The 25,032-nt window shown below is 43.1% G+C and overlaps 1 protein-coding gene across 4 annotated transcripts in view; it reads right to left on the bottom strand.

Moving 5' to 3' along the window:
* LOC135214892 (serine-rich adhesin for platelets-like) overlaps nucleotides 1-25,032 on the bottom strand; it is a 116,321-nt gene that overhangs the window by 43,870 nt on the left and 47,419 nt on the right. Inside the window, exons 1-2 of one of the 4 annotated variants that reach the window (XM_064249336.1) lie at nucleotides 14,245-14,382; nucleotides 8,052-9,733 (exon numbers count right to left, since the gene is read on the bottom strand). In XM_064249336.1, coding sequence (XP_064105406.1) covers nucleotides 8,052-9,499 — 1,448 coding nt within the window. In that variant the 5' untranslated portion in view covers nucleotides 9,500-9,733; nucleotides 14,245-14,382. The other 3 variants (XM_064249338.1, XM_064249337.1, XM_064249340.1) reach the window with 3 other exon arrangements.

Raw genomic sequence — 25,032 nt, 5'->3', positions numbered from 1 at the left:
TGTATGTATGTGTATGTATATATATATGATATATATATATATATATATATATATTATATATATATATATCAGCAAATCACCCTATCTACCAATTAGTAAGACAGGATGGTTAAGATTCAGATTTTTTAATTTACAAAGTAAATGCTTTCGCGGGCATAGAGTCTTGTGGATCGGTACCTTCTGAAGGTTGTATGCCTTCGATCACTGAAGAATCATGATTCTTACAGTAATCTCGACTAGCAGTATGAATAATGTATGTAGGATATGTATGTAAGTATGTATGTATGTATGTTATATATATATATATATATATATATATATATATATATATATATATAGATATATATATATATATAATATATATATATATATATATATATATATATATATATATAATATATATATAATGTATAGAATCAACTACGATTATCAGTCATTAATCACAGAATCATGCCAAAATAACAATTGAGTACACTTGTTTATAAAAACTACCAGACCAAAATTAGGGCTTATATTACGCATATTTGAAGAAAAAATCCACAGCTAATTACAACATGTCTGTTTCTTGTGTTTCAGCAAGTGTTCTGTTCTACCATAACTTGTAAAACGGGGTTTTTTAATATTACTTACATTTTTCTTGTGTTTCAGAAAAAGCAAAAGTGTTCTACATAGCTTGTAAAAAGGGGTTTTATTAATATAACTTCCATAAATAGAAAAAGCTGGGAGAAAAAAACAAGGTGTTAATAACAAGAAATCCGTTAACACTTTTGTTATTGTTAAAGAAACACATGCCTTATTAGTGATTTGGTTTCTTCAGAGGTTTCATCAGACGTCTCATTCATTAGCACACAATATACTGCCTTTTTAGAAGCGGTCCCTATGCTCTTGTTGAGATTAATGAACACACACTAATAATCCTTCAGCCCTCCTACCGACGGCGATTAGCGTCAGCTGTGTGATCGAAGGAAGTGTCAGCCAAATACAACAGCGCCTCCTGATGCAGATCGTCCACTAAGGGCTCGGGAGAAGGATTGCTGGGCCTCCTGGCTGCTAGACTGCTGAAGGAGGAGGGCCTCTGTCGGGCGAGCAGGTGAGGAGGAATTTCTAACTCGATTCGGTACTTGGAGTTAGCCGAGTGAGCGCGACGGCGCGATCTCGATCGTTGACGGCTCTGAGGGCGGGCACCGTCTCGGGGCACCGAAGACGTGTCGCGGCTTCTGTGCGAGCCCGAGGGCGGAAGGGGGGACGGGGGCGGTTTCCCCAAATCACCTGGCGAAGTGGCTCCGGCTGGCTGATAGGGCGGGTCTTCGTGAAACTGGCCCGACCATCTGCTGCAATCGGGCGTGGGACAGTCGTGCAGGTGCGGAAACCGCCCTTCATCGCGCCCACAGGTGGCTGAGTCTGGGTAAGAATGGTGGCACCAATGACTGGCATTCATGCCCCACCTGGCCCCTCCCAGGCATGACATGACGTCTGCCAGGAGGGACTGGTGCTGTTGCTGATGCTGATGGACGTGTTGGAGGTGCTGCTCGTGGATCTTTTTGTGGTGTTCCCAAACGGCCCTGTGCCACTCCCAGGCATTGGCTTCTCGTTGCTCCCATCCTTCCCTCGTAGTTGGTTGCGGCACCCCCTGGTAACTGTTCCCTACGGTTGGATCAACCCAGGTGGGGTTCTGTTGGTGTTGATTAATGAAAGGACTGACGGGACGGGGAGAAACGCTGTTATTTCGAAAATCCTCTTGGCCAACGGAGGAGTAAGTGTGGGTCACGTCCTCACCTTCCTCCTCCTCCTCCTCCTCCTCCTCATCGTCATCCTCCGCAGGAGGACAGCGTACCTGCTCGCTCGCTACGACTTCCTCCTCCTCACATTCGCCTATACTTGCTTTGCTGAGAGACTGGCGCAGATTGGCGGGAAGGGTCTCGTCCTCCCACTCACTGCTTTCGTCATCGGATTCTTCGACAGTCGTCCACACGCCCGAGAGCCTCCTCTTCTGGGTGGTCTCGGGCTCACTCGAAGGGGCACTGGTGCTCCTTTCTTCGGTTCTTTCTCTCTCGGGGACAGGGCGATTATGAACATTCTCGTACTGGGGCTCGTATATCTTCTCTTCTGTTGACGCGCTCAGGCAGACTTTGCTATAATAATCAGTGCTGGAGATACTCGACCTGACATCGGAGTCTGTGGCCCAACAGGGCGTCGCGTGAACAAGCCCGCTCTCTCGAAGGCCGCCTGTCGATTTGGGAGGACGACCACTTTCACTCTTGTGGCCACTTCTATTTTCGCGTTTTATTCCAGAAGAACTCGAGAGTGTCGAGAAGTTGGATGAGTCTGTGCCCGCCATGCACGGGATGGCGTGAACGATGCCCGTCCCCATCGCTTTGACCTCTTTCGTCGCATTCTCCGCTCTGTCCTCGTCAGCATCTTCGCCCCCGTCCGTTTCTTCGGAGGCCGAGTAAAGGGCGTCGAGGGAATCGTCTCGAGATTTATACGACCGCGACAGCTCGTACTCATGGCTGCTGCCGTCACTGTCGTCGTCACTTCCACAATCATCGTCGCTTTCATCACTATCGTCGTCGGTGTCGCCGTCGTGTATGGGGGTCGACGACGTCACTTCCTCGTCCTCGGTTCGCACTCTTACTTTGATCTCTCCTTCGGACAGACTGACGTCGACGTCACAGTTCAAGTCGCCACTGATCGTTCTCGGAATGTTGTAGCTGGTGGTAGTGGTGGTGGTGTTGCCGGTGCCCCCAGGTTGTTTGGCAGAGGACTGCTGCACTGACGAAGCGGCAGCTGGCTGGTCCTCGCCTGGTTCATACTGGGGACAGGTAATGAAAGAATACCTGGCACTGACGTCTTCGTAGACGGACTTCTGTTCGTCGTAGGCCGTAGATCCCATGGCGCTGTAGTAAAAGGAGGTCGACTCGGACTCCACGGACTCTGCAGAAGGGGTGCGTGACAGTCGGCGGTCATCTCTGGCCCCTTCTTCACAGACGCCGTCCCAAGTGTCTTCGAACTGCGGCCTCCTCCATCGCGTCGGAGATGACGGTAAGGAGCCGCCGGATGTCTGGGAGGTCTGAGAGGCCCTGCGAGGCCGAGACGACTGTAATGGGGAAGTCGGTAATGACGGAGGGCGGATGCGGCGTCGGCGGCCTGACGCCCCCCCGCCTGACGATTCCCCTCCCGACCCACCGGGGTTATAGCCCCCTTCCATTCCTCCACCGCCACTACCAGTCCCTCCTCCACCACTATTTCTCCAACCACCACCACCGCCGCCGCCGCCGCCACCAGAGACCCCTTCCTTGCCGTTGTTTCTACTATTTCCCTCCATCTCTCCTGACCCACCACCATAACTTTGACTGCCACTGCCGCCGCCGCCACCACCACCACCGCCGCTTCTTCCTCCACCACCACCACCGCCGCCGCCACCGGAACAAGTATTTGAAGCAGTTGAACCATTATTAGAAGCACACGATTTACTGGGGACCTCATTAGTCTGAGAACGCAAACTTGAACTAAGACGGTGGGCATCGGACTTGAGGCTTCTACGTTTTTCAGGTTTGCTGTTCCTTTTATCCCTGTCCTTACTTCTTTTTCTGCCGCCTTTATGGTCACTCTGAGTGTTGCTGTTGCTGTGATTGTTGGGATGACTGGCACTGCTACTGTCACTCCTCGGGGTACAGTTGTGGCTGCGGTCTCTCAAGCCGAACGAATGCTTCTCGTGGAAACTGAGATTCTCGTACGATAAATTGTCGCCTTCCTTGAGGTCTCTGGGTAAAGACGACTTCGATTTCTTGGTGGAAATTTCAGAGGGACTGAGACACGGGTGTGAACTCTGTGAACGCTCTCTCCTTTTCTCACCTGAATGAGAGAGGCCCTCTGCCAAGCGCCTGGCGGTGGGGGGGCTCGCCTTAGGACTATGCCAGGTGCTCGTCTCTCGGCTACGCTCCCCTTCCCTGTCCCCTCCCCCGGCGGGGACACCCAGACCTCCTTCATGAAGGGAATCGTTCACGAGGGGCTTAGCGGAAGGCTCGGCAGGGAAATACTTCCGGCGAGTGGGTGGAGTGGGTGCGATATGACCTGCCACTGATTCATGGCTATTCTTGAGGGCACGTCGTGGGCGTGGGCTGGGGACCGGGGCCGGGGGCACTACGGCATCATTGACAGCAGGAGGAGAGGGGCATTCAGTGCCAGCAGGGCGGTTATTTTTAGTGTCCCACACCTGTAATTGGTCGATTTTAGCTGTGGGGGATAAGAAGTTTCCCTCCCCACAATCGTCCCCGATTCTCGTCCCACCCGCCTTTCCTCTCCCATCCACCAAGAGGACAGCTGCTGCTGCTGCTGCTGCTGCTGCTGCTGCTGTCTTTGTTGTTCTTATTTTGTTGAGCTCTGATTCAGAATGAAGAGACGGGGGAACAACGAGAGGTACTGCATTTCGTTCGCTTATGCCAGAGCCTCCCTTGCAGACTTCTCTCTCTTTCTCCCTTTGCAACTGATGACACCTACTAAGTTCCTCGCCTCTGGTTCTCATTTCCTGATATTTATTGCCTTCGCATTCATTGCCTTGCACATTAGTTACCCCGGAGCGGAATCTGGGCGCAGCCGAGCCAAAGGCGTGTAATATCCCAGAAAAGTACTTTATTGGAGTTGATCTGCTTTTACTTTTTGAACTGCTTTTTTTAGATTTCTTGCCACCACCATCGGTGTCTCTGCCGTGTTTGGAGGAACTGCTCTCTGTCTTACTTTCCGTTCTATTTTTCTTGAATTCTTCCGCCAACGGCCCGTAGGTGTCAGGGGTTCTTCTTTGGGGCTGGGCATCACCAATATTATATTCCGAGATGCAGGTCTGCGCAAGACTACTTTTGGGGAAGGATGCCGACACGAAAGTGGGCGCCTGAGACTGCTTGGACGAGGAGGAGGAGGAGGAGGTCCTGAGGGTCGACCCTCTCGACTGCGAAGGTCCGAGGACGAGTTCGCTCTTCTGCACCTGCTTCCCGTGACAGCCATTTGTTTCGCTTCCACTCAAGGGGACTTCTATAACAGAACGTTGTGTGGTTTGGGCAAATTTGCGACTATCCCCTGTGCCCACCTGAATCCTCTGAACGTGGTACTCATTACCAAAAACCTGACCCGAGGTCGAACTTGTGGTGCTGGGCTCTTTCACTCCTACCTGGCTATTCTTGATCGAGTCACTACTTCGACCCTGAGACTTATTGGAACTTTTGGGCTTAGGTTTGGGACGAGCATGACAGCAACTACTCGTCTCACTTGAGGAGGATACTGTGCTCGCCCTTGAAGTGGAATTCAAGTCACTCTTCCGATACGAATCGACACTGACGGATCGTTTCCCGCGCGCCCCGGCTTCGCTGCCATTCCTCAAACGGACGTTATGGACGTTCAGACCACTGCTCCTGCTCCCCTCCTGGCTACCCCTCCTCGAGGAAGAGGGAATATCATTCACAGAAGGTCGACCTTGACTATCAACGTTCTCGTATGTGCGTCCGTTTCTGGGAGCAGTATCCTTCTTAAATTGAGACAAACCTCCATCGACGACTTGAGTGGTATTCCCACTCTCATTCTCGTGAACTTTATTCTCCAATATAACCGAAATATTCAAGGGGAAATCGGCACCACTTACAGACTCCACAGTGCGAGTAAGTGATTTCCGATGAGTTGCGGGAGGAGTGAGTTGTATGGTGATGTTCGTTCTATTCATATCTCCCGACTCTTCGGAATCTCTCTCTCTTTCTCTCTTAACGTCGTTTTCACAGTCCAAAACCGACACCTGATCTACGAGTCCATTATTTCCCTCCTGGTCAGGGTGCGACCCATCATCTGGACAACCATTTTCACTGTCCTTTACACTCTGCTCAGGAAAGTCTGGGTTCAACTTGGGAGTTTCCTGCTCACCAACTATGTCGTCGTCCGTGTGAGTTAATGGTGGCTCATTTGGCACTAAAACAGCTCTCTCTGTTGATGGCACTGGTTTTGGTTCCTCTACCAAATCGGCGGTAATGCCTTCCCTTAAAATGCTGAGGGCGTTTCTGATGATACTGGGATTAAGAATAGCGTGGTGATCGTGTTTGGCATTGGAGTGATGAATGACGAGCCCTTGGGTGAGTACTTTCTCCGTTCTCTCCGCTGTGCTGTCATCTATGCTTCCACCTTCCACACTGGTACAACACCCACTCCCGCCGCCGCCTCCTCTCACGCCTACTGCCTTTTCCCCACCCACAACACTTCGGCCCTCACTTCTCTCACCCACATCCACCTTTTTCGTCTCTTGAGAGCAATCGCAGACATCAACATTCTCGCGGACACTTTTATCTTCTAATAAACTCGCTTTGTATTTTCCATTCACAAACTCCAACTTTTCGTTGCCATTAAAAACATCGTCCTCTTGCAGACTCTGATCACGCGACGTGTCTAATCGATGAGGGTCGTCTTCCACTCGACTGTTATCATTTTTGAAACCATTAACCTTACTGGTGTTATTGTCATTCTTTTTGTGAGCAGAAACCAAGTGGGCAGGTTTGGGTCTCCTGCCGGGGTCGTGATGATTGAACTGCAGTAGCTTGTGCTTCTTGACCTTCCTCACCCCGAATCTCAAGCGAGACAACTTGCTCTCGTCCACACTGCACGACTTCCGAGGCTGATACCCGAAGGAGGGAAAGGCTTTGTGAGGGAACGCAGCCGACGACGACGAGTAGTTTTGCGTGAACTTCTTTTCTTCCCCTTTGTGCCCAGTCCCTTCGTCATGAGTCCGCCTGGCACTGGCACTCACTGCATCCCTCCACCAGGCAGATGAAGTCTTCGTGCCTCGCTGATCGGCACCAGCAGTACTGCTGCCGTTGCAACCAGCGTCCCGGGTTGCAGCAGCAGCAGCAGCAGCTGCCGCCGCCGCCGCCCCCGCTAACTTCCCCAATTGGTGCATTCGTCTCATCCGTAGGTCACCTGCTTGTCGGACGTCGGGAGCGCTCCGCCAGCGTCGCCAGACATGCCCGAGGGTGTCCTTGTCACTCGGTTCGGCGTCGGCTTCGTAGCCAAGGGAGTCGTCCGTGTACCAGGAGGTGGTGTCGTCCGATTCGCAGTAGGTCGTGTCGTCGATGCTTGGACTGGCGCACTGGAGCTCGTTTTCGAGGAATTCGTGGTCGTCCTCTGACGATGATGATGATGATGATGATGACGACGACGACGACGATGACGACCCAGAAGATAAGGAAGAGGAAGAGGAAGAGGAGGAAGAAACGTCACTCTCTTGTTTAGCTTTCGGTGCGATACCGACAGATACTGTATCGGGAGAAGAGGCTCTTTTCACCTTTTCCGGAATTTCCGTTTTTTCAAAGGAATCCTTTTCTTCTAAATCGGAGAACGAGACTGGCTCTTTGAAATACTCATCCACCACCTGTTTGATGAAAGCCTCGTCCTCATGCCAGGTCTTGCGGTCACCCGCTGAGGGGGCCACCTTTGCACTGGTTATATACTCACCGACTGTCACATCCGCCCTCTTGCATCCCTCGCGCGACATGTCGCACGACAAGGCCTGAAAATTCAACCGAGGCTTCTCGATGAAGACGAAGCTGTCGTCTGTCACGCCCTCTCTCTCGTCCAAGTCGTCAAGAGTTCCGCCCAGGATATGACCGCCCAGTCTGTGACACAGATTGACAGATCCGACATCTGATTTCACGTGACTAAATCTACTGACATTTCCCTGTCCGGTTAGAAAGCCACCTCTTCCCCTAACAGCACCGCCACCATAATGACTAAACTTATTAGTATTGACATGACTAGTGTTACCTATTCCCATGTTACGTCTGCCACCACCACCACCACCACCAACAGCAAGCAATCCCCTTGAAAAGCCTCGCACGCCAGGAGAGGCGGTCTTCCCCCGGCACCCGCAAGGCAGCGAGTCGGCACTGACGGCCTTCAAGTGCCCCAGGGAGTGCCTCTTCAGGTGCTCGACGCCCTCGTAGCCCCCGTAAGAGTCGCAACCCGAAGCCTCCCCAATGCTGTCGTCCAAACTGCTCAAGTGCATGCAAGACAGAGAGGCCCACCTGTATCGACTCTTCCTCTGGCGGTGGCGAGGGCCGCCCTCCCAGCAGCGCTTCTGGCCCTTACGGTCGGCAGCTGGGTTCAGACCCACGTGTTGCTGCAGCAACTGGTGCTGCTGGTGAGCCACCTGTTGCTGCAACTGCACATGAGGAGCGATGATCTGCTGCTGAGGCAGTTGTTGTTGGTGGCACTGTTGTTGGTAATTGATGGGGCATGTAGGAAACTGAGATGACGTCATATCTGTCGTTATTGGGCAGCTCGACTCTTGCTCTTGCTCTTGCTCCTGCTCCTGTCCCTCCTCCTCCTCCTCCTCCTCCTCCTGCTCCTGTCCTTCGTGGTTGTAGCTGCACTCCACAGGCGGCGACGAATGGTGCCTGAAGAGGAGGCGGTGGAACAACCGCCTGGGAAGGGAAGTGTGGACGTCCTGGTTCACGAACTGCTGATGAGCTTCACAGGACCCGTAATAGAGAGGCTGTTCTTCTGCGGGAGGGGGCGCTTCCCCTTCACCTCCCCTGCTCGGGGTGAGGGTTAAACGGAAGGGGTGGGTCTTCGATCGCCACTGAACGTTAATCTTATAGTGCCCTGGCTTCAGAGTAATCGTGTACTTCCTGTCAGGAGTCTGCCCCGCCTGCCGAGGACAAAACTGGCTGTTCACCTGGGAATATTGCCTGGGGGAGTCTCCCGACTCGAAAGTGGTAGGCGAAGGAGGAGGCACTCCCCCAAAATGATGAACAGAGTCAGGGGGAGGGATGTGAATTTCTGTGTAATAGCACCCTTTCACCTTGTCACTCCCACCACCCAAAGTAGACGAACTATAAGACGCACTCTGGTTAACACTGCGATGTCCACTGCTCAACTTATTAAAAGTTCTGACTTTAGGAAAATGCTTCAAGAAATAGGACTTCACTGGTTTCTTTTCATAAGTCTTTTGCTGGCGCTGCTGCTGCTGCTGTGCTTGTTGTTCATTGTGCACCTGAAACGCGTAAGAACTGAATATGTCGTCATACTTCGGTGGTTCATCAAGGGTCTCCCGGTAATTGGTGGAGGTCGCGTTGGACGGGTGGCCGTTGAAGCTGGAGTTGGGTTTCGGGGGATTTGTTCCGTAAAAAGAACTTTTGTTATTGAAACTGTTCTTGTTGTTGCTGCTGCTGCTGCTGCTGTTATTGTTGTTGTTGTTGTTCTGTGGGTGGGGTCTCTGGGAGGGGACATACACAGGTATGCCACCGTTAACGCCAGTCTTGCAGCTCGCTGGGAAGAACTGGGACTGTTGCTTTTGTTGCTGTTGCTGCGGCTGTTGTTGGTTTGGACGCACAATAGTGGCACGGGGAACCCCAGATCGCACATCCAAATTCACGTGCAATACATGACCACCATTTTTAACGCCCTGGGTCACTTTGGACTGCGTTGACCTCCCTTCAGGGGTACGCCTTCCTCGTTTGCCTTCGGCCATGGGCTTGGGCGTGGGTCAGAGCCCGAGATAATGGGACGAGGATGTCTATGTAGGCACCATTGAAGTCCAACCTGCACTGCCTACGCCCACCATCAGTGCCAGGCTCAAGTAGGCGGGTGGGAGGGGGGACCGCTGATAATGTAACGGGGATCTTTGATTTTTTTTTTAATGTGTGACCCGTTCACCCGGTCACTAGGCTCGTGACCTGCTTCTCACATCCCCATTTTTTATGATCTATAAACATGTAACAAAGGAAATATTTCAGAACATTTATAACAAAAGAAAAGATTTCAGAATATTTGGAAACAACAATTTTTTTTCAGAACATTGAGACCAAAACCGTTTATACCATAAACACTGGTCAAAATATCAATGTCTGGCTGAATTATTCATATAAATAAATACATGTCACTTGATACAAAGGCATTCCTCAACATACTTGACTAATAATGCATTGGGACTCGCTTTCAGCCACTATGAAAACGAACGCGTACTCATCCATGCATGCAAACACAATTTCCTTGGGAGTTTTCCTTGACAAATTACACAACATAAAATACTATATTTATAAAAATAATTTAAATCCATTCAGTAATTCACTTAACCAAATGTGAAATGCGTAAAATTTTCCGAGAGAGAGAGAGAGAGAGAGAGAGAGAGAGAGAGAGAGAGAGAGAGAGAGAGAGAGAGAGAGAGAGAGAGAGGGGGGGGGGGGGGACTGGAAATTTTATCAGATAAAATTAATTTAAATGGCATCTTTTGAACAAATAACACATTACATTATCTACTATACTAAAAATTATCATAACGATACTGACAATTTAAATGATGACCTAGACACCAAAATAATAAGGGAACCAGGGAAAAAATTTCACTTAGTTGTATAAATAACTCATAAAAAAAAAAGAAACATAAAAGCTACTTCACAGAGAAACATGACAATTCAGAAACTACAGTCTCGAACGTTACTCAAACCCCGGTCAACCCAAATCATAATCGATGAATATATATGATTTGATCTTTTCAATATATAGCCTATGCCTTTCTTTTCATTATGGACTTTCTTTTCATTACTAGCCCATGATGAGTGCGACTTTTTCTTTTCATTATATAGCCTATAACAAGTGAGATTTTTTTTCTTTTCATTAAAGCCAGTGACAAAAATGAGATTTGTTTTCATTATATATCCTATGACAAATGAGACTTTCTTTTCATTACATAGCCTATGACAAATGAGATTTTTGTTTTCATTGTATATCCCATGACAAATGAGATTTTTGTTTTCATTGTATATCCCATGACAAATGAGATCTTTTTTTTCATTGGTATATAACCAATGACAAATGCGATTTTTCTCTTCAGTATATATACTATGACAAATGGGATTTTTTTTCTTTTAATTGGTATATAGCCAAAGACAAATTAGACTTTTTCTTTCCATTACATAACTAATTCCCAATACCAACCACTTTAGCACGAAAAACTATTTTGACATCATTCCCGGAATTTTATATTTTTTCTCATCACAGATGCCTCTTCCTATCTTTAAATGAGATCATCAAAGGCCATTCAAAAATCAAAAATCAAAAAACAAAACGAAAAAAACATGAAAAACAAATATAACTGAAAACATCAAATTACGTATAAATAAAATCAAACACTTCTCGGAACATCTATAACTGAACAGTGCTTCAAAAGGGTCGGCTCCGAACAACGGGTTCCAAATTACTCTAAATATTATTTAGTATTAATAAACCTTTATAAATGCGCCCTTTGTATATTTGGAACTATAATTCCACTGACGCAACGAGAGAGAGAGAGAGAGAGAGAGAGAGAGAGAGAGAGAGAGAGAGAGAGAGAGAGAGAGAGAGAGAGAGAGAGAGGGGGGGGGAAATTAAACTTTGAGATGCAAGCTCTTTGTCATTTACTTCATAAATAATTAACAAAAATATAATAAAATCACGAGAGAGGAGAGAGAGAGAGAGATGCATTTATTGACGCCTACTTGCCAATTTCGGTCACCCTAATTCGAGTAAACAAACAATCAAATGACAAGGCATGTGCTCTTCATAACAAAGTAAGGTTGCATTACTAAGATTTAAATTTTGTTGTGCACATGTACAGTGTGCTACGAAAGTTCAAATTTTGCTGTACACGTAACAAACGTATACACACGTACAACATGAAAATAGAAACCTGAACGAAATTGGTAAAAATGCGTCAAGCAAGTCTAAACTTAAAAGGACAATCATACATAAGCACGTGCATACATGTATTAAAAAAGAGGGGGGGGGGGGGCCAGAAGGCGAGAATTCCTTCCTAAGTCTTGCGCTGTATGGAATGACGTCATCCTAAAAGGTAACAAGTTATATATCTACATTTCAACCTTCCAAAAACAATGTTAGAATGGTGACCTGAGGGTATTACCTGAACGCGGGAGAATGAAACGGGCTTCAAAAATGAAGAGAAGGAGGAGAGAGGAGAGAGAGAGAGAGAGAGAGAAGAAGGAGTAGAAGAGAGAGAGAGAGAGAGATAAGCATACGTCCCTAATCAAAGTGGGTTTGATTCCATCTCCAACGTGAAAAATAACGACGACACATTGACATTTCAAGATATATATATATATACCTAATATATATATATATATATATATATATATATATATATTATATATATTCTAAATAGTTTCGGGCGACTCTAGGTCGTTTTGGACGAGAAAAAATGTACATAAATAATAAACGTTGTCGCACCATTTACAATTTTAAGCTGAGCAATCTCGCCAAAATAAATAAATAGAAGCTTAACATCAAAATTCTCAATCATACTATTATCAAGGCGGAAGACTGGATTGGTAAATTAAGTAGTAAGTGGAAACGCCTCCTAAAATGCAGTGAATATGAAGATCCAAAGGCCTCTCTAATCAGATAAAACATAAAAACTAATTTTCACTGATATAAAAAATTACAAACTGAGACTAGTTTAAATAAAAAAAAAACTGCAACAACAAATGGACTTGAAGCAAATGACAGAGAGAAGAGGTATGTGACAAAAATGCAGTACATGATAGACCCCTCCAGAACTGATTTTTATTGTGGCAACAGTTTTTTTTTTTTTTTTTTTTTTTTTTTTTTTTTTTTTTTTTTTTTTTTTTTTTTTTCGGAACGGAACTCACTACAAATAGGGAAGCGTATGTTTCACCATAAAAGTTACATACAAACCTACACATGAATTTACAGGTATATAAAACCCCACTGACAGGAAGTTTTGCTAATAAAGCTTTGCTCTCAAGCAGCAACATGATCCCCTGAATACTTTCTCTCCTGATCAGAAAATGTTTTACTTTGGGAAAAAATGTGAGAACTTAAGTTGGGTAGCTTCTAATCTGAGGAAGTGTTTCACTTTGGGATAATCTGACGAAGCGTAAGTTGGGTAGCATCTAATTTGAGAAAATTTCACTGCTGGATTATCTGACAAAATATAAATGGTGTAGCTTCTAATCCGAAAGTGCTTAATTTTGGGATAATCTGACTAAACGTAATTCGTGTAGCTTCTGATTTGAAGACTAAACGTAATTCGTGTAGCTTCTGATTTGAAAGCGTTTCATTTTGGGATAATCTGACAAAACGTAATCGGTGTACCTTCTGATCGAAAGTGAGTAACCCATATCTCGACAGCAAGTTTCTTGATGAAACATACTACAACATGCACCGAGGCATATATATAGATATTAAATTATTAATGATGAGTCCACATATCAGAGATTAGTTTTTCCAGCATGAAAAAGCATTCCTTTACAAGATAAGAATCCGCTTGATAAAATTTCTAACTAAAGAGAAACAAACCATGAACTTATTCTGGACGCAACTAGCTACTAAAACCATCTAAAAAAATGATATCACCATAAGAAAACTATTTTGATTAAGATGTATTCCCTGGTTGTGTAAATGACTATTTACAAGGCCACAGAAACATCTTTTGGGTCTAAATTACCCTTAATACGGCATTCGTCTATAACCAGAATCTAGTAGAAAACCACAAAATTAAATGAAACACCTTTAAACTATCGTAATGCTTATCCTGTGTCAAACAATGTCCAGCCGAATCAACAGTAACACAATGCGGACATCTGATTAGAAGCTATTATCAACAACTAATAAAATCAGGCAGTTATTTATATAATGTTCTGGCTAGTTTTTCCCTTACTGCATACATAAACATTCTTTAGTGCACTTATTGTTAAATGTATTTGACACAAGATGGACAAATTCAAAAAACATAAACTCCTGTAAGCCAATGTTCTCGAGCACTGAAATGTCATTTACTTCAGTCCTGTTTGAAGCCATTAAATGAACAGGCACTGGGTGTATTTACGAACACTCCACCACGTGTAAGGATCTGTAAATACCCTACATCACTCAGTAAGCCAATACTTAGTATTAGCTCTTGATTAACATCTTGCTTATAGCAAAAAGAACACTTCTCATAAAAATCACTTTACACTGATGCAGAACCACAAAATTGGCAATGAAATCAGAGCATCTCATTAGTAACATCAACAACGGCCAACACAAAACGCAGTAGGGCGAGTGAAACAGACGGAATGTTGCACTCCAGGATTCTCGATAAACACTGACAATGTGTAATTGTAGCATACAATTCACAGATCCACAAAATCTCCTTCGGACACAATATAACACCAGGTATTGCGAATATAAAAACGAAAATCACATTCACTCGATAATTACAATGGCAAACACACGGAAGCAGACGGTGGTGCGAGGGCACGAGTTGCGGGTTCCTCCCCGCCAAGAAGCTGAGAAGACCGACACAGTACGCGTGCGCGGAGACGACGCAGGATACAACGCGCCCACGTAGAAAGATGGTCACTAACTGAGCATCACGCCACCATACGACCTGCCCGTTTCAGGCTCCTCTCCTCCTCCTCCTCCTCCAGCTTTTAGTCGTCCCAAGACTCCTACTGCGTCTGCCATGCGTCCCTATCTTCCTGCCATCCACCATCAATCCTTGACCTTCTTTTCACACGCGACCTTTACACTAACAGTCCCGACGAGTCCTCTAGACATACCACCTGAAAGGGCAGCAGCCCCGCGTCCTAAGCTGTCATGCTGATTAGAAGCTCTTCCGTGCAACGACGTATAGGTCGCACGGCGGTTGACGAAAGCAAGATCGACGAAACCCTTCTCCAAAACAGAGACAGGCAAGAACACTCACGTCACGCGATCTCCTCTCAACAGGAACTACGGTTGAGCAAGCAAAATTTCCCCCTTACACACACACACCAACAGATGTAAAAACCGTCCACCGTTCTTTCAATTCTCCAAATTCAGCGTGTGAAAATATACTTCATGCAACGGCAACAATTTTTATATTACGAATCGCCACTAACTGCGGACACCATACACAACCAACTACATCCAAACTTCACTTACTTAACCGAGTTATTCCAGACTATAAGCAAAAGCATCAATAGTGGCAGAATGGAGCAAGAGACAGTCAAGTAAGTGAAACAGCGCGTGATATTCCCTTAGACTTCTTTTCATAATCTTTAAAATTTTCTGGTACGACAAGAAAAGATAAAAAAAAATCATAACTTACGAAAATGGTAGTGAAAATAACAAAAAACATCATTGTGTGGTCGCCAGGATTTCTAGGCATTATTCGTGTCTGTTGAAATAGGACAGACATAATGCTTGACAATCTGTAATTCTAGTAACTAGAGTATATACAAAAAAAATTTGGTCTTTGGTACTTTCCTTAAAATGAATTCCAAGCTCTTTCCTAACGCCTTAGCGAACCACATGGACAAAACCAGAAAACGGGACTAAACTGTTTTAAACAATAAATCCATCTAATATTACAATGATAAAAACGGAAAATTATATTTCTTCTGTCTTTGTTGTTGTTTAAGATTAAGCTGGCTTTATGCCAGCACGGGCTCTTGCTCAAGAGCAGCCCGTAGCTTCTGTCTTTACAAAAACAAGTTTCCCCCTACAATCCAAATATCAAACTTGCCTGTAAAGTTCACCCTGGTTCTGGCTATGACCCAACGCCTTACCCTAGAATAGAGGTTCTCCATATAATTAGTTTAGTTTTTCTTTGACAGCAACAACACCAAAATTCATCCGGGATATCAAGGAAAAAGAAAAAGCTTTCATTTGATAATTAACGTACTGTGATGTGATAGTTGTCAATGAGGAAATACTGCAAAAGTTATATTGTTCTTTACTGAAAAAAGTAACTTATCAAACAATTATTTTTCTTGTCAATAAAGGTCATCAAAGAATACGCGTGAATATATAGAACCATTATTATATCTGCGATTCATTTCGCTTCCATCTGGCACCTTTAATCGGCCCGTCTCCCAGCGAGGAGTTTGATTAATTACATAATGTTCCCTAACCCGCCCATCCAAAGTCGATATCCTTAAACTTTCAAATTACTGCTCCGGTAAACCTAAAACCGGTCCCTTGCTCTATATAGTGATAATTACGTTGTTTAGCTGATGCTGTTTTTATGATAATTTAAAAATCACTATACGTACTTGAAAGTCTAACATATAGTACTCGTTTAAACCATCCGGATGCTTATGGAAAACATCATAAATGATTCGTTTTAGGCCGTGCATAGCTTCTGGCAAAATAACTATATCTAAAATACCCTCCTTCGTCTGAAATCAAGATACAAATGTACGTCTTCAGACATTGCTTAAAGATCCAGAGCTAAAATACATTACTAACAAACTAGTTTGACTTCTGCAATGATCAAAATGTTCATAAAACATGAAATATAAAAAAAAATTAGTCTAAAACATCTTTAATACGCGTTAATACAGAGAGAGAGAGAGAGAGAGAGAGAGAGAGAGAGAGAGAGAGAGAGAGAGAGAGTAATAACTATCTGTTTTCATCCCTAGATCCAGGATGTTAAAATAGAATTAATCACCACTGTTTACATAAAATCCTATTCTTTAGCTACAAACACCTTAAAGACTAAATTCATTCGGATGACAGGCACTGTGGTTGCCATTAGCCAATCACTGCCTCCAATTTCAGTACAAGAGTATGCCATGTTGGAAAATGTATTAAAAACGCGTAAATAACCCGCGTTCATGCCTAAAGTTTCAGATCATTATGATGTACAACAATGACCCCAACTCAATATGCAAAAGGCTGAAACCCTATGTCATCGCAGGTCAGTAAAATTAGGTTATCCGGAGGTACGAGACTGGAGAAAAAAGTGGGATACGCCAGTTCGTCAAAACAGGGACCATTTGCGTCTTTGATAAGAGAGAGACTGAACACAGATACACACGAATGCAAAACTGGCACTGATGTACCCAAGGCGGTCCGACAAAAAAAACTAGAATCGTTGACATACATATACTTCAGACAGTAAATGGATAACTTTTAAAAGCTATCAACGACTCCGCAGGTAATAATTTATAGGAATGACTAAGAATAAAGGCAATGTCATCTTCAAAAAGGTCATTCTAACTTGGTGCATAATGTTTTAAGAAAGGTCATCTGATCTCCGTCACCCTAAAAACAAGTTCAGAACAAAAGTGCCTAACAATTGCAGATATTGACAAAGATATCAAATCATAAATGAACATTCGAAAACCCCACACCTCCTAACTCCAAATTTACTCTGACAAGGAGCAAACACTTCTATGGAACGTAACCAAAGAAACTGATTATATAGTAGAAGTAAGCAATGCATCTGGTATTCAAAACAATGTCGGTGAATAATGAATTTCCCTTTAATTCCCCAGACACCATAACAAACCCGATAAACTGAGGTATTCTATGCTGTTGTTACCCAAACAAGAAAAAAAAACTCATTGACATTTACAAGTTGACAACTACTTCTATGAAACCCTTAATGTCAAATGCGTGTTGTAAACATGGGACCGATTCGAAGAATAAATCAAATATACATCGAGCAACTTCCACACAATATACAGAGAGAGAGAGAGAGAGAGAGAGAGAGAGAGAGAGACACTTCATTGACATTGGGCACTTATCATCACACACTTCCCATCAGGACCATCAATGTTATCGCGTAACGAGCAGACCGAATTCCGAGTCAGAAGTGATCTGGATATGTAATGTCACCTCGTACTGAGAAGTAACCGCGACAGCTTCAAACTGAACTACTGGGACATGAACAGACCATATGATCAGCTTGAATTACCGGTGCATGAGCAGACCATATGATCAAGACCATGTTGCTATCTGAAACTAATATAAAAAAAAAAAAAAAAAAAAAAAAAAAAAAAAAAAAAAAAGGGAAAAAAAAAAAAAAAAAAAAAAAAAAAAAAAAAAAAAAAAAAAAAAAGGAATTTCGAGGAAAACAGTTGGCCTTTACTCATCTCATTCAACTAAACCCCTTCACATTTTACTCTTCCAAGTTTACTGATTCAGTAATTCTTCATATTCAAAGGTACAGTAAGTAATACGAAACATAACGAAAAACACTGTTTATTGTGTTTCCTTATTATGTTCCCAATTTATGTTAAATTTCACCCAGATAAAAAAATTACAGACCCATAACCCTCGTCCCTTTATGAACTACAGTATATTCGACATGACTAAAATACAAAACTACCACTTACATAATACAATTAAACAAATACATTAGTCACACTGAAATCTAGTCCCATTAAATGGACGAAATTCATCGTCAATAACCTCTCCCAATTTTCCTGAAAACCGAACACTGACGAGCACAGCTTACCAATAATACACAAAAATACCAATAATACATAATACAATCAAATACATATATATTAATCCCACTCAGAAAACTAGCTGCGCTGAATGAACGGAATTCATCGTCAAGAACCTCTCCCAGTTTTCCTGCAAACGAACACTGCCGAGTGAGAACAGCTTACCCACCAAAAACAAGTGAAGTCCAACAAATCCCCTCGAACTATTTTTACACCCGGGCCCCTCGCAGCACAGCACCAGTCTCTAAAATCCTAAGCTTCCGTTCTCGACACATTCCCTTTCCCCCCTTTTGCATCCCTATGCACCTACGGCGTGAAAATAGCCCCTCGATCACCGAACAAGAGAGGAGACGCCAAAATACCGTCCAACATCTCTCCGGCCTTCACTTAAAACGAGGAACGGGAAAAAGGAATTTCCTTCCTCTGCCCACCGACACGTCGATATTCCATTGTGCTGTCAGGACGAACGAAAAGGCAGCAGGCATTCTACTATGTGGCACACAATCGTCATTTGCTAACAATAGCAACAGTTGGCACTTAACCCCCGCGCACAGGAGACACACGTGCGAACACAAAGGAGAAATCCTTTTCAATGCAGCGTACTTCTTGTGATGCAGACGATATCCCAGGGAGAAATAGTGGCTAGTTCAACAAAGGTGATATATTTTCTTTGGTTAGAGCATCTGAGTACTATGAGAATGGTATCTATATATATCGAATTATGACAGAGAGCAATAGAATTTACCCATAAAAAGAAAAAAAAAAGGGCAATAACAAAAGTACACCTAGAACCCTACCGACGGAACGCCAAAATATTTTTGGGAACTTAAAACTAAAAACTAATAGTATATACAAATATATATTCAAACACTAAGGTCGAGAAACATATCGATACATATTAACTTAATCAAATTCTTTTTGCTACGTCTTTTATTTTCGATTCACTGGTATTCAGAGACTGAAAGTTTCTCATTTCCTGTAGTCTAATGAACTTGATTAAAGTTGGCAAGGAAAAACCAACCGTAACCAGTCTCCGTTCCTCAGAAAAGATTAGGAATTCAGACGACGAAGAAAATATTCCATTCTTGATCCTGATTAGATCAAAATAACATCCGTACTGAGACAAGCCAAAGAAATGACAGCAATCGAATTGCAAGATGGCAATACCCTTTCTATTAATACCCTCACTATCACCTTAGAAAGCATCCAGGGATTCATATCTAAATTTATGCTAAGAGCAATAGGAAAGTGATCATGAAGTTTGTTTGCACAAAAGTAAAGAAACAAAAATAACACCAATACTGTTCCCAGACCGCTGTTTACTTTCCATCTGAAATCAGGCATTGCAGAGAGAGAGAGAGAGAGAGAGAGAGAGAGAGAGAGAGAGAGAGAGAGCGTTCAGACAGCCTTTCAATGGAAATCCCAGTTTATTTTTATTTTATGACATCAGAGAGTTTATTTCTACTGTAAGTTTGACATCTTTGAACATTAATTCTAGATATAATCACTTGGGAGCAAACGCTCCTGCAATGAGTGAACAAATGACTATCAACCACTCCACTAACCTATTCACAATTTCAAGCTAAAGCAACACGAGGATCCTTAAAAATGATAAGATTCACTGTCACATTTTGTGTAACATACCTCAAGCACTCATGACAAGACCCAGATCTCACCTTGGCAAGGGCCACCAATACAACTTCGAGGGCTGATGTGACAGAACCCCACCTCAAACAACCGGTTACCTCAGTGTCATTCTATTTCGTTATTATATTTCCCTCCTAAGCCTGCAGATACAAATGCCCTTACCTGTAGTCCTTGTGTCCTCAGCGCTGAAACGGAAATCGCCCCTCAAAAGTCTGAAGGGTGCAACAGGAGGAAAACCTCGCAGAGCTGCATCATGAATCAATTGTTATGAGAGGGAGGAAAGGAAGACAAGAGAGAGAATATGAAAGGAAGTACAGCAAAAGGAATGAAAGGGGTTGCAGCTATACAACCTGATATTTAATCCCATTTATCGACGAAAATGTTATACTAACAACGAAAGTTTTATACTTCTGAAATGGCAATGCATATCTAATCAAGAAATACTTCCCTTCCCAAGGGTCCAAAGCACCAAACAGCGACTGGAAACAGGATGAAGAGCTGATCAGACGCAACTTCTTCTAGGATGTCAGAGAAAAAGAAAGAAAAAACAGTGATCGCATACTCCGTAATAATCTTGTGCGAGTGTGTGTGTGTGTGTGTGTGTTCGCGTTGGCGCACATAAATAAGGGGGGGGGGGGGGGGGGGAGGCAGAGAGAGACACAAGAAGGGCAAACAAATCAAGGTCGCAAGACCACAGGCTCTCCAGCTTGAAGACGGCAGGAGCGACAGCAGCTGAAAATTCCGAAGTATTTTCCCAGGTAACATGATTCAGCTTAAACAGCTGATAATGACATTCTGTGCAATCACATTTTGGAGTCCTTGGCTACAGGACATATGCAGGTTATGCGTATCAAGATATCGGGCTTTTTTTATATATTTCATTTAAGAGGCTTCCTTCGCTTTCGCGACGGATGCTGGGCGGCTGAGATGAATGGCAGGACAGAAGATTAACCACACGTCTACCAGAATTGCTATTATGCTACCACATGTTTCCTGCAGAATTTTACCTCGAAATATTCCGGATGTACTCAAGTAAATACAGTGGGGGTTTAACCATGCTGGGATTTGCATCACCTCATCGACGCTTTACGCCTGTACATTTTTAATGGTTTAAATTCTTTTGGAGTAGAACTAATCGTAGCGCAACCCCCTCCCCAAGTTCCCTACTGACACCATGTAATAATATTTATATATTATATAATAATATATTATATAATTATTATAAATATATACTATTATATATGTATATATATCTATATATATATATATATATATATATATATATATATAATATATATATAATTCATTGCTTGTGCCACCAAAGGTATACTAAGTTACATATATATCATAAACATTCCATTCCCTTTACAGTCAATTTCCGTTCTAACTCGTAGGCGGATTGAAACCAAGAAAGAAAAAGTGCCATTCTGTGGTTAGTTCATTCTGGATATAAGAAGGATATGTGAATGTAAAAAGACAACGCTGCATACAAAATAGATTATGCAGCCTGACTTCCAGCAATCGGAGCACACCAATAATCGACCAATATGGCTTTATAGAATGGCATTTTTCCCACTGACCTGAGGAAGTAAGGCACACCCCAAGGCACACATCTGGGACCTGGTCTTTTTAGTAGCCTCGTTTTTTCAGTCGCTGTCAATTTTGGTGATATCTCAGTTTCTTTCTCTCGTAGGGCTAGGGTCTCAATTCTCCTTTTCTAAAAGCCTGTCTGTCCCTTTAGATTTCGAGAGATCGAACTGATGTGCAAATCAAAAAATTTTTACGCGAGACTTGAGATAAACAAAAGATACTACTTCTCAAGTTATTTTTCCTCAATTCACGTCACTTCTTTGCCAAAGACACGACTCTCAACATCTCCAGAAAGCAAGGCATTTTTTTAACATATTAGAAAAGTCAGTGTAATATTTACACACAAAAAAGGGAAGATTACCCTTTCCTTGTACTCGTATTCTTTCTTCAAATATCTCCCTGCGTTTTCTGATACAAAAGGCAGTTTCTTGTGATCTACAATATCTGCCACTAATAGACTGTAAAAGAGATATTTGTCTCTAAATATCTTGAAATAATAAGAAAAACCACATTTTCTAAAATGTCCTTGCGCGTTTTATTCACGAGCACGCAAGACGTTCCACTACGCAATTTTTCTTACCAAAAACTTTTTTTGATATCATATACATCCACCACGATAATCTTCGTCAGAAGACGAATGAACAATGAAAAGGCGAGTCAGTTTCGGCGACGGGTTTTTTCCCCCCATCGCTTTTCTTATACGACCTTCTCCCCCAACGAACGTAGTTCCTTGAACTGAGGCATACTGAAAATAACTTTAGCATTGAAGTATTTACCAAAACTACTGATATTTACCGACAACAGATACTCAACCGCCTATCGATACATCTTTCTACCTGGATATTCTACAAGAACTGGCAGTCAGACCCCCCCCAGGTTTCGAAACTCTAAACGCTGAAGAGCATTTAACATAAAACTCCCATGGATTTATACCCGAACTAATATCGAGATCTCTCTCCTATCCGTTACGACGCCTCGAGGGGTAATGAAGGCGATCGTCTTGTGCTTGTACAGACCAAGGTCCCAGAGCATAGGGCAGAGTTCACGGACTCTCTCTATCTCTCGCCAGTCAGTTTCCTTTTTTTTTTTTCTTTCTTTCTTTTTTTGCACACGAGGGAAGAGTCCCGCGCGTCGCATAATACTAGGGGAATTTACCAGATAACAACGGTTTCGATACACTGAGAACAAACAACGCCTGTGTTATATAAGTGGGGAAAAACACGATCACCTAGACGGCGCGGCGTACGATTCCAGCACTGAATTTGGGTTCATATACAACGGGGGAGAAAGTTATCCTGCTTTTCGTACGTAATTAAAGTGTGTGTGTGTGTGGTGTGTGTGTGTGTGTGTGTGTGTGTGTGTGTGAGAGAGAGAGAGAGAGAGAGAGAGAGAGAGAGAATAAAGCTGGGGAGAAAGTTATCCTGCTTTTCGTACATAGAGAGAGAGAGAGAGAGAGAGAGAGAGAGAGAGAGAGAGAGAGAGAGAGAGAATTAAACAAATGGAAAAGTACTAGTGTGGAACACGTCAGTGCTAATAAATGACCTTGGGTGTCTCCAAAGGCGAAATCTCGGTTGACTTTGTCTGGAAGTCAATGACGGCTTCCTAAGTCATAGTACACTAGGACTACGGAGCTGAAAAAAAATGTCCTTTAGAGGGCATCATGCAACTTATTCTGGAGAAAAAAAAAAAATCTCGCCTTGTGATCAACCACCTAGTAACACCCAATCCTTGCTGTAACAATTGACTTCTTTTTTGAATCAGATAAAGAAAACAGCTTGATCCAGAACTGTACATTTCCCAGTGGAACCGTGAAAAGGGCCATTATTTAATTTATTTCATTACTGGCAATTAAAAAAAGGACTTTTAAGCAACAGGCCAAGAGGCTTAATGAAGAGAAAAATGATGCTGTTGACAGCAAGTTTGCTTTCAAATGGCTTGCAAAGAAACGCGAAGAAATATCGGTAAAAAAGGAAATCTTACGAAAACTTTCAAGTAATACAACCGCCAACAATAAAAATGGAAAAAAAATAAAATAAAATTAGCATCAACGTCATTCTCTATGGCACATTGGAGACTGAGCCTTATCCAAATGCATAAATAATGTGAAAACTGAGCAACCAAGTTCATGTCGAGATTGTTTACAAAGCAAATAAATTATATATATAATATATGTGTATAAACACATATTTCATGAAACAAACTGACAAATGCTCTACAAAGAAACGTCAGACAAAGACAGCCACCCGCCCTAAAGGCCACACCCAAAATCATCTCTATTCAAAGCAAGATAACAAAAAATAAATACATTCAAGTAATGAAACACCCACAGTTTTCAAGGACCGAGCAAGTAAAAAAAAAACAAAATTATGTCCCCCTAGAAAAACTATCATCTCCCCTACAGGGAAGAAAAAAAAATAACTGCGTTCCGATCTAATGTCACCCTGTTAATCTAAATTACAATGTCACCGGGTTTAATGTTTGCGTTCGACGAGAGAAGAGAGAGAGAGAGAGAGAGAGAGAGAGAGAGAGAGAAAAAAAAAAAAAGGGGGGGGGGGGCAATGGTCGTTTCATTTTAAGGGACCTGGCCAACTGGAATGAATCGTACTGGTGGGTGAGTAAAAACCAGTTAGTAGAGGTACAGAAGGGTGTCGTATATTCAAGGAATTAGGTGAAAACACCAAGAGAAGTTGTGTGCAATAAATACTTAGGATATTAAATGAAACGGCTGAGAAAGCGATTTTACATGACTGGAAAAAGAAAACTGACGAAAATTTCTTTTAGAGGACTAAAGCACAAAGGGTTATTTTCTTAAATAGGCCAACGTGAACCTGTATTGAATAGAACATAGAATTAAGGCCAAAGGCCAAGCGCTGCGACCTATGAGGTCATTCAGAGCTGAAACTGCGCTGAAATTGATGATAAAAAGGTTTGAAAGGTGTAACAGGAGGTACAGTTATAGGAATGAAAGGGGTTACCAGCTAGGGGCCGAAGGGACGCCGCATAGAACCTTGAGAAATGCCCGAGGCGTACTGACGGCACTCGCCCCCTACGAGGGATGGATGACCTTGTTCTAAACTTTCCATCTCAGCGATGACTTCACTGGAAAACTGAGAAGTTAGACTAAGACCCACCTGTCAGTTTTCGATCAGACTATACGCAAGATCTGAACTCTCTCTGACAAAGGTTAAGTACAATATATAATATATATAATATAGTTATATATATAATATAATATATATATATATATATATATATATATATATATCATATACACACACCCACATACTGTATATGCATATGATCTATTTCTTTTTTCTCCATCTTACAATACTCCTAAAAACCTGGTTGGGAATGTAGACACTTCACGCCCACTTCGAGGTAACGAAACGGTGATTAATTACCATCCAGTTTTTATCTCCTAGAGCAAAGCGAGTTCTGCTTACAAGAATAAACACTCAAATAAATGCAAAACCATCGGGGCAAAATAATCAGGGAAGTTCCCCTTCGCAACACTATTCGTAACAACTAAGATTTCAAGGACTTTCTTCTT

Source organism: Macrobrachium nipponense, chromosome 46 (assembly GCF_015104395.2).
Source record: "Macrobrachium nipponense isolate FS-2020 chromosome 46, ASM1510439v2, whole genome shotgun sequence".
Lineage (NCBI taxonomy): Eukaryota > Metazoa > Arthropoda > Malacostraca > Decapoda > Palaemonidae > Macrobrachium > Macrobrachium nipponense.
This window is presented reverse-complemented; position numbering and strand designations above follow the sequence as displayed.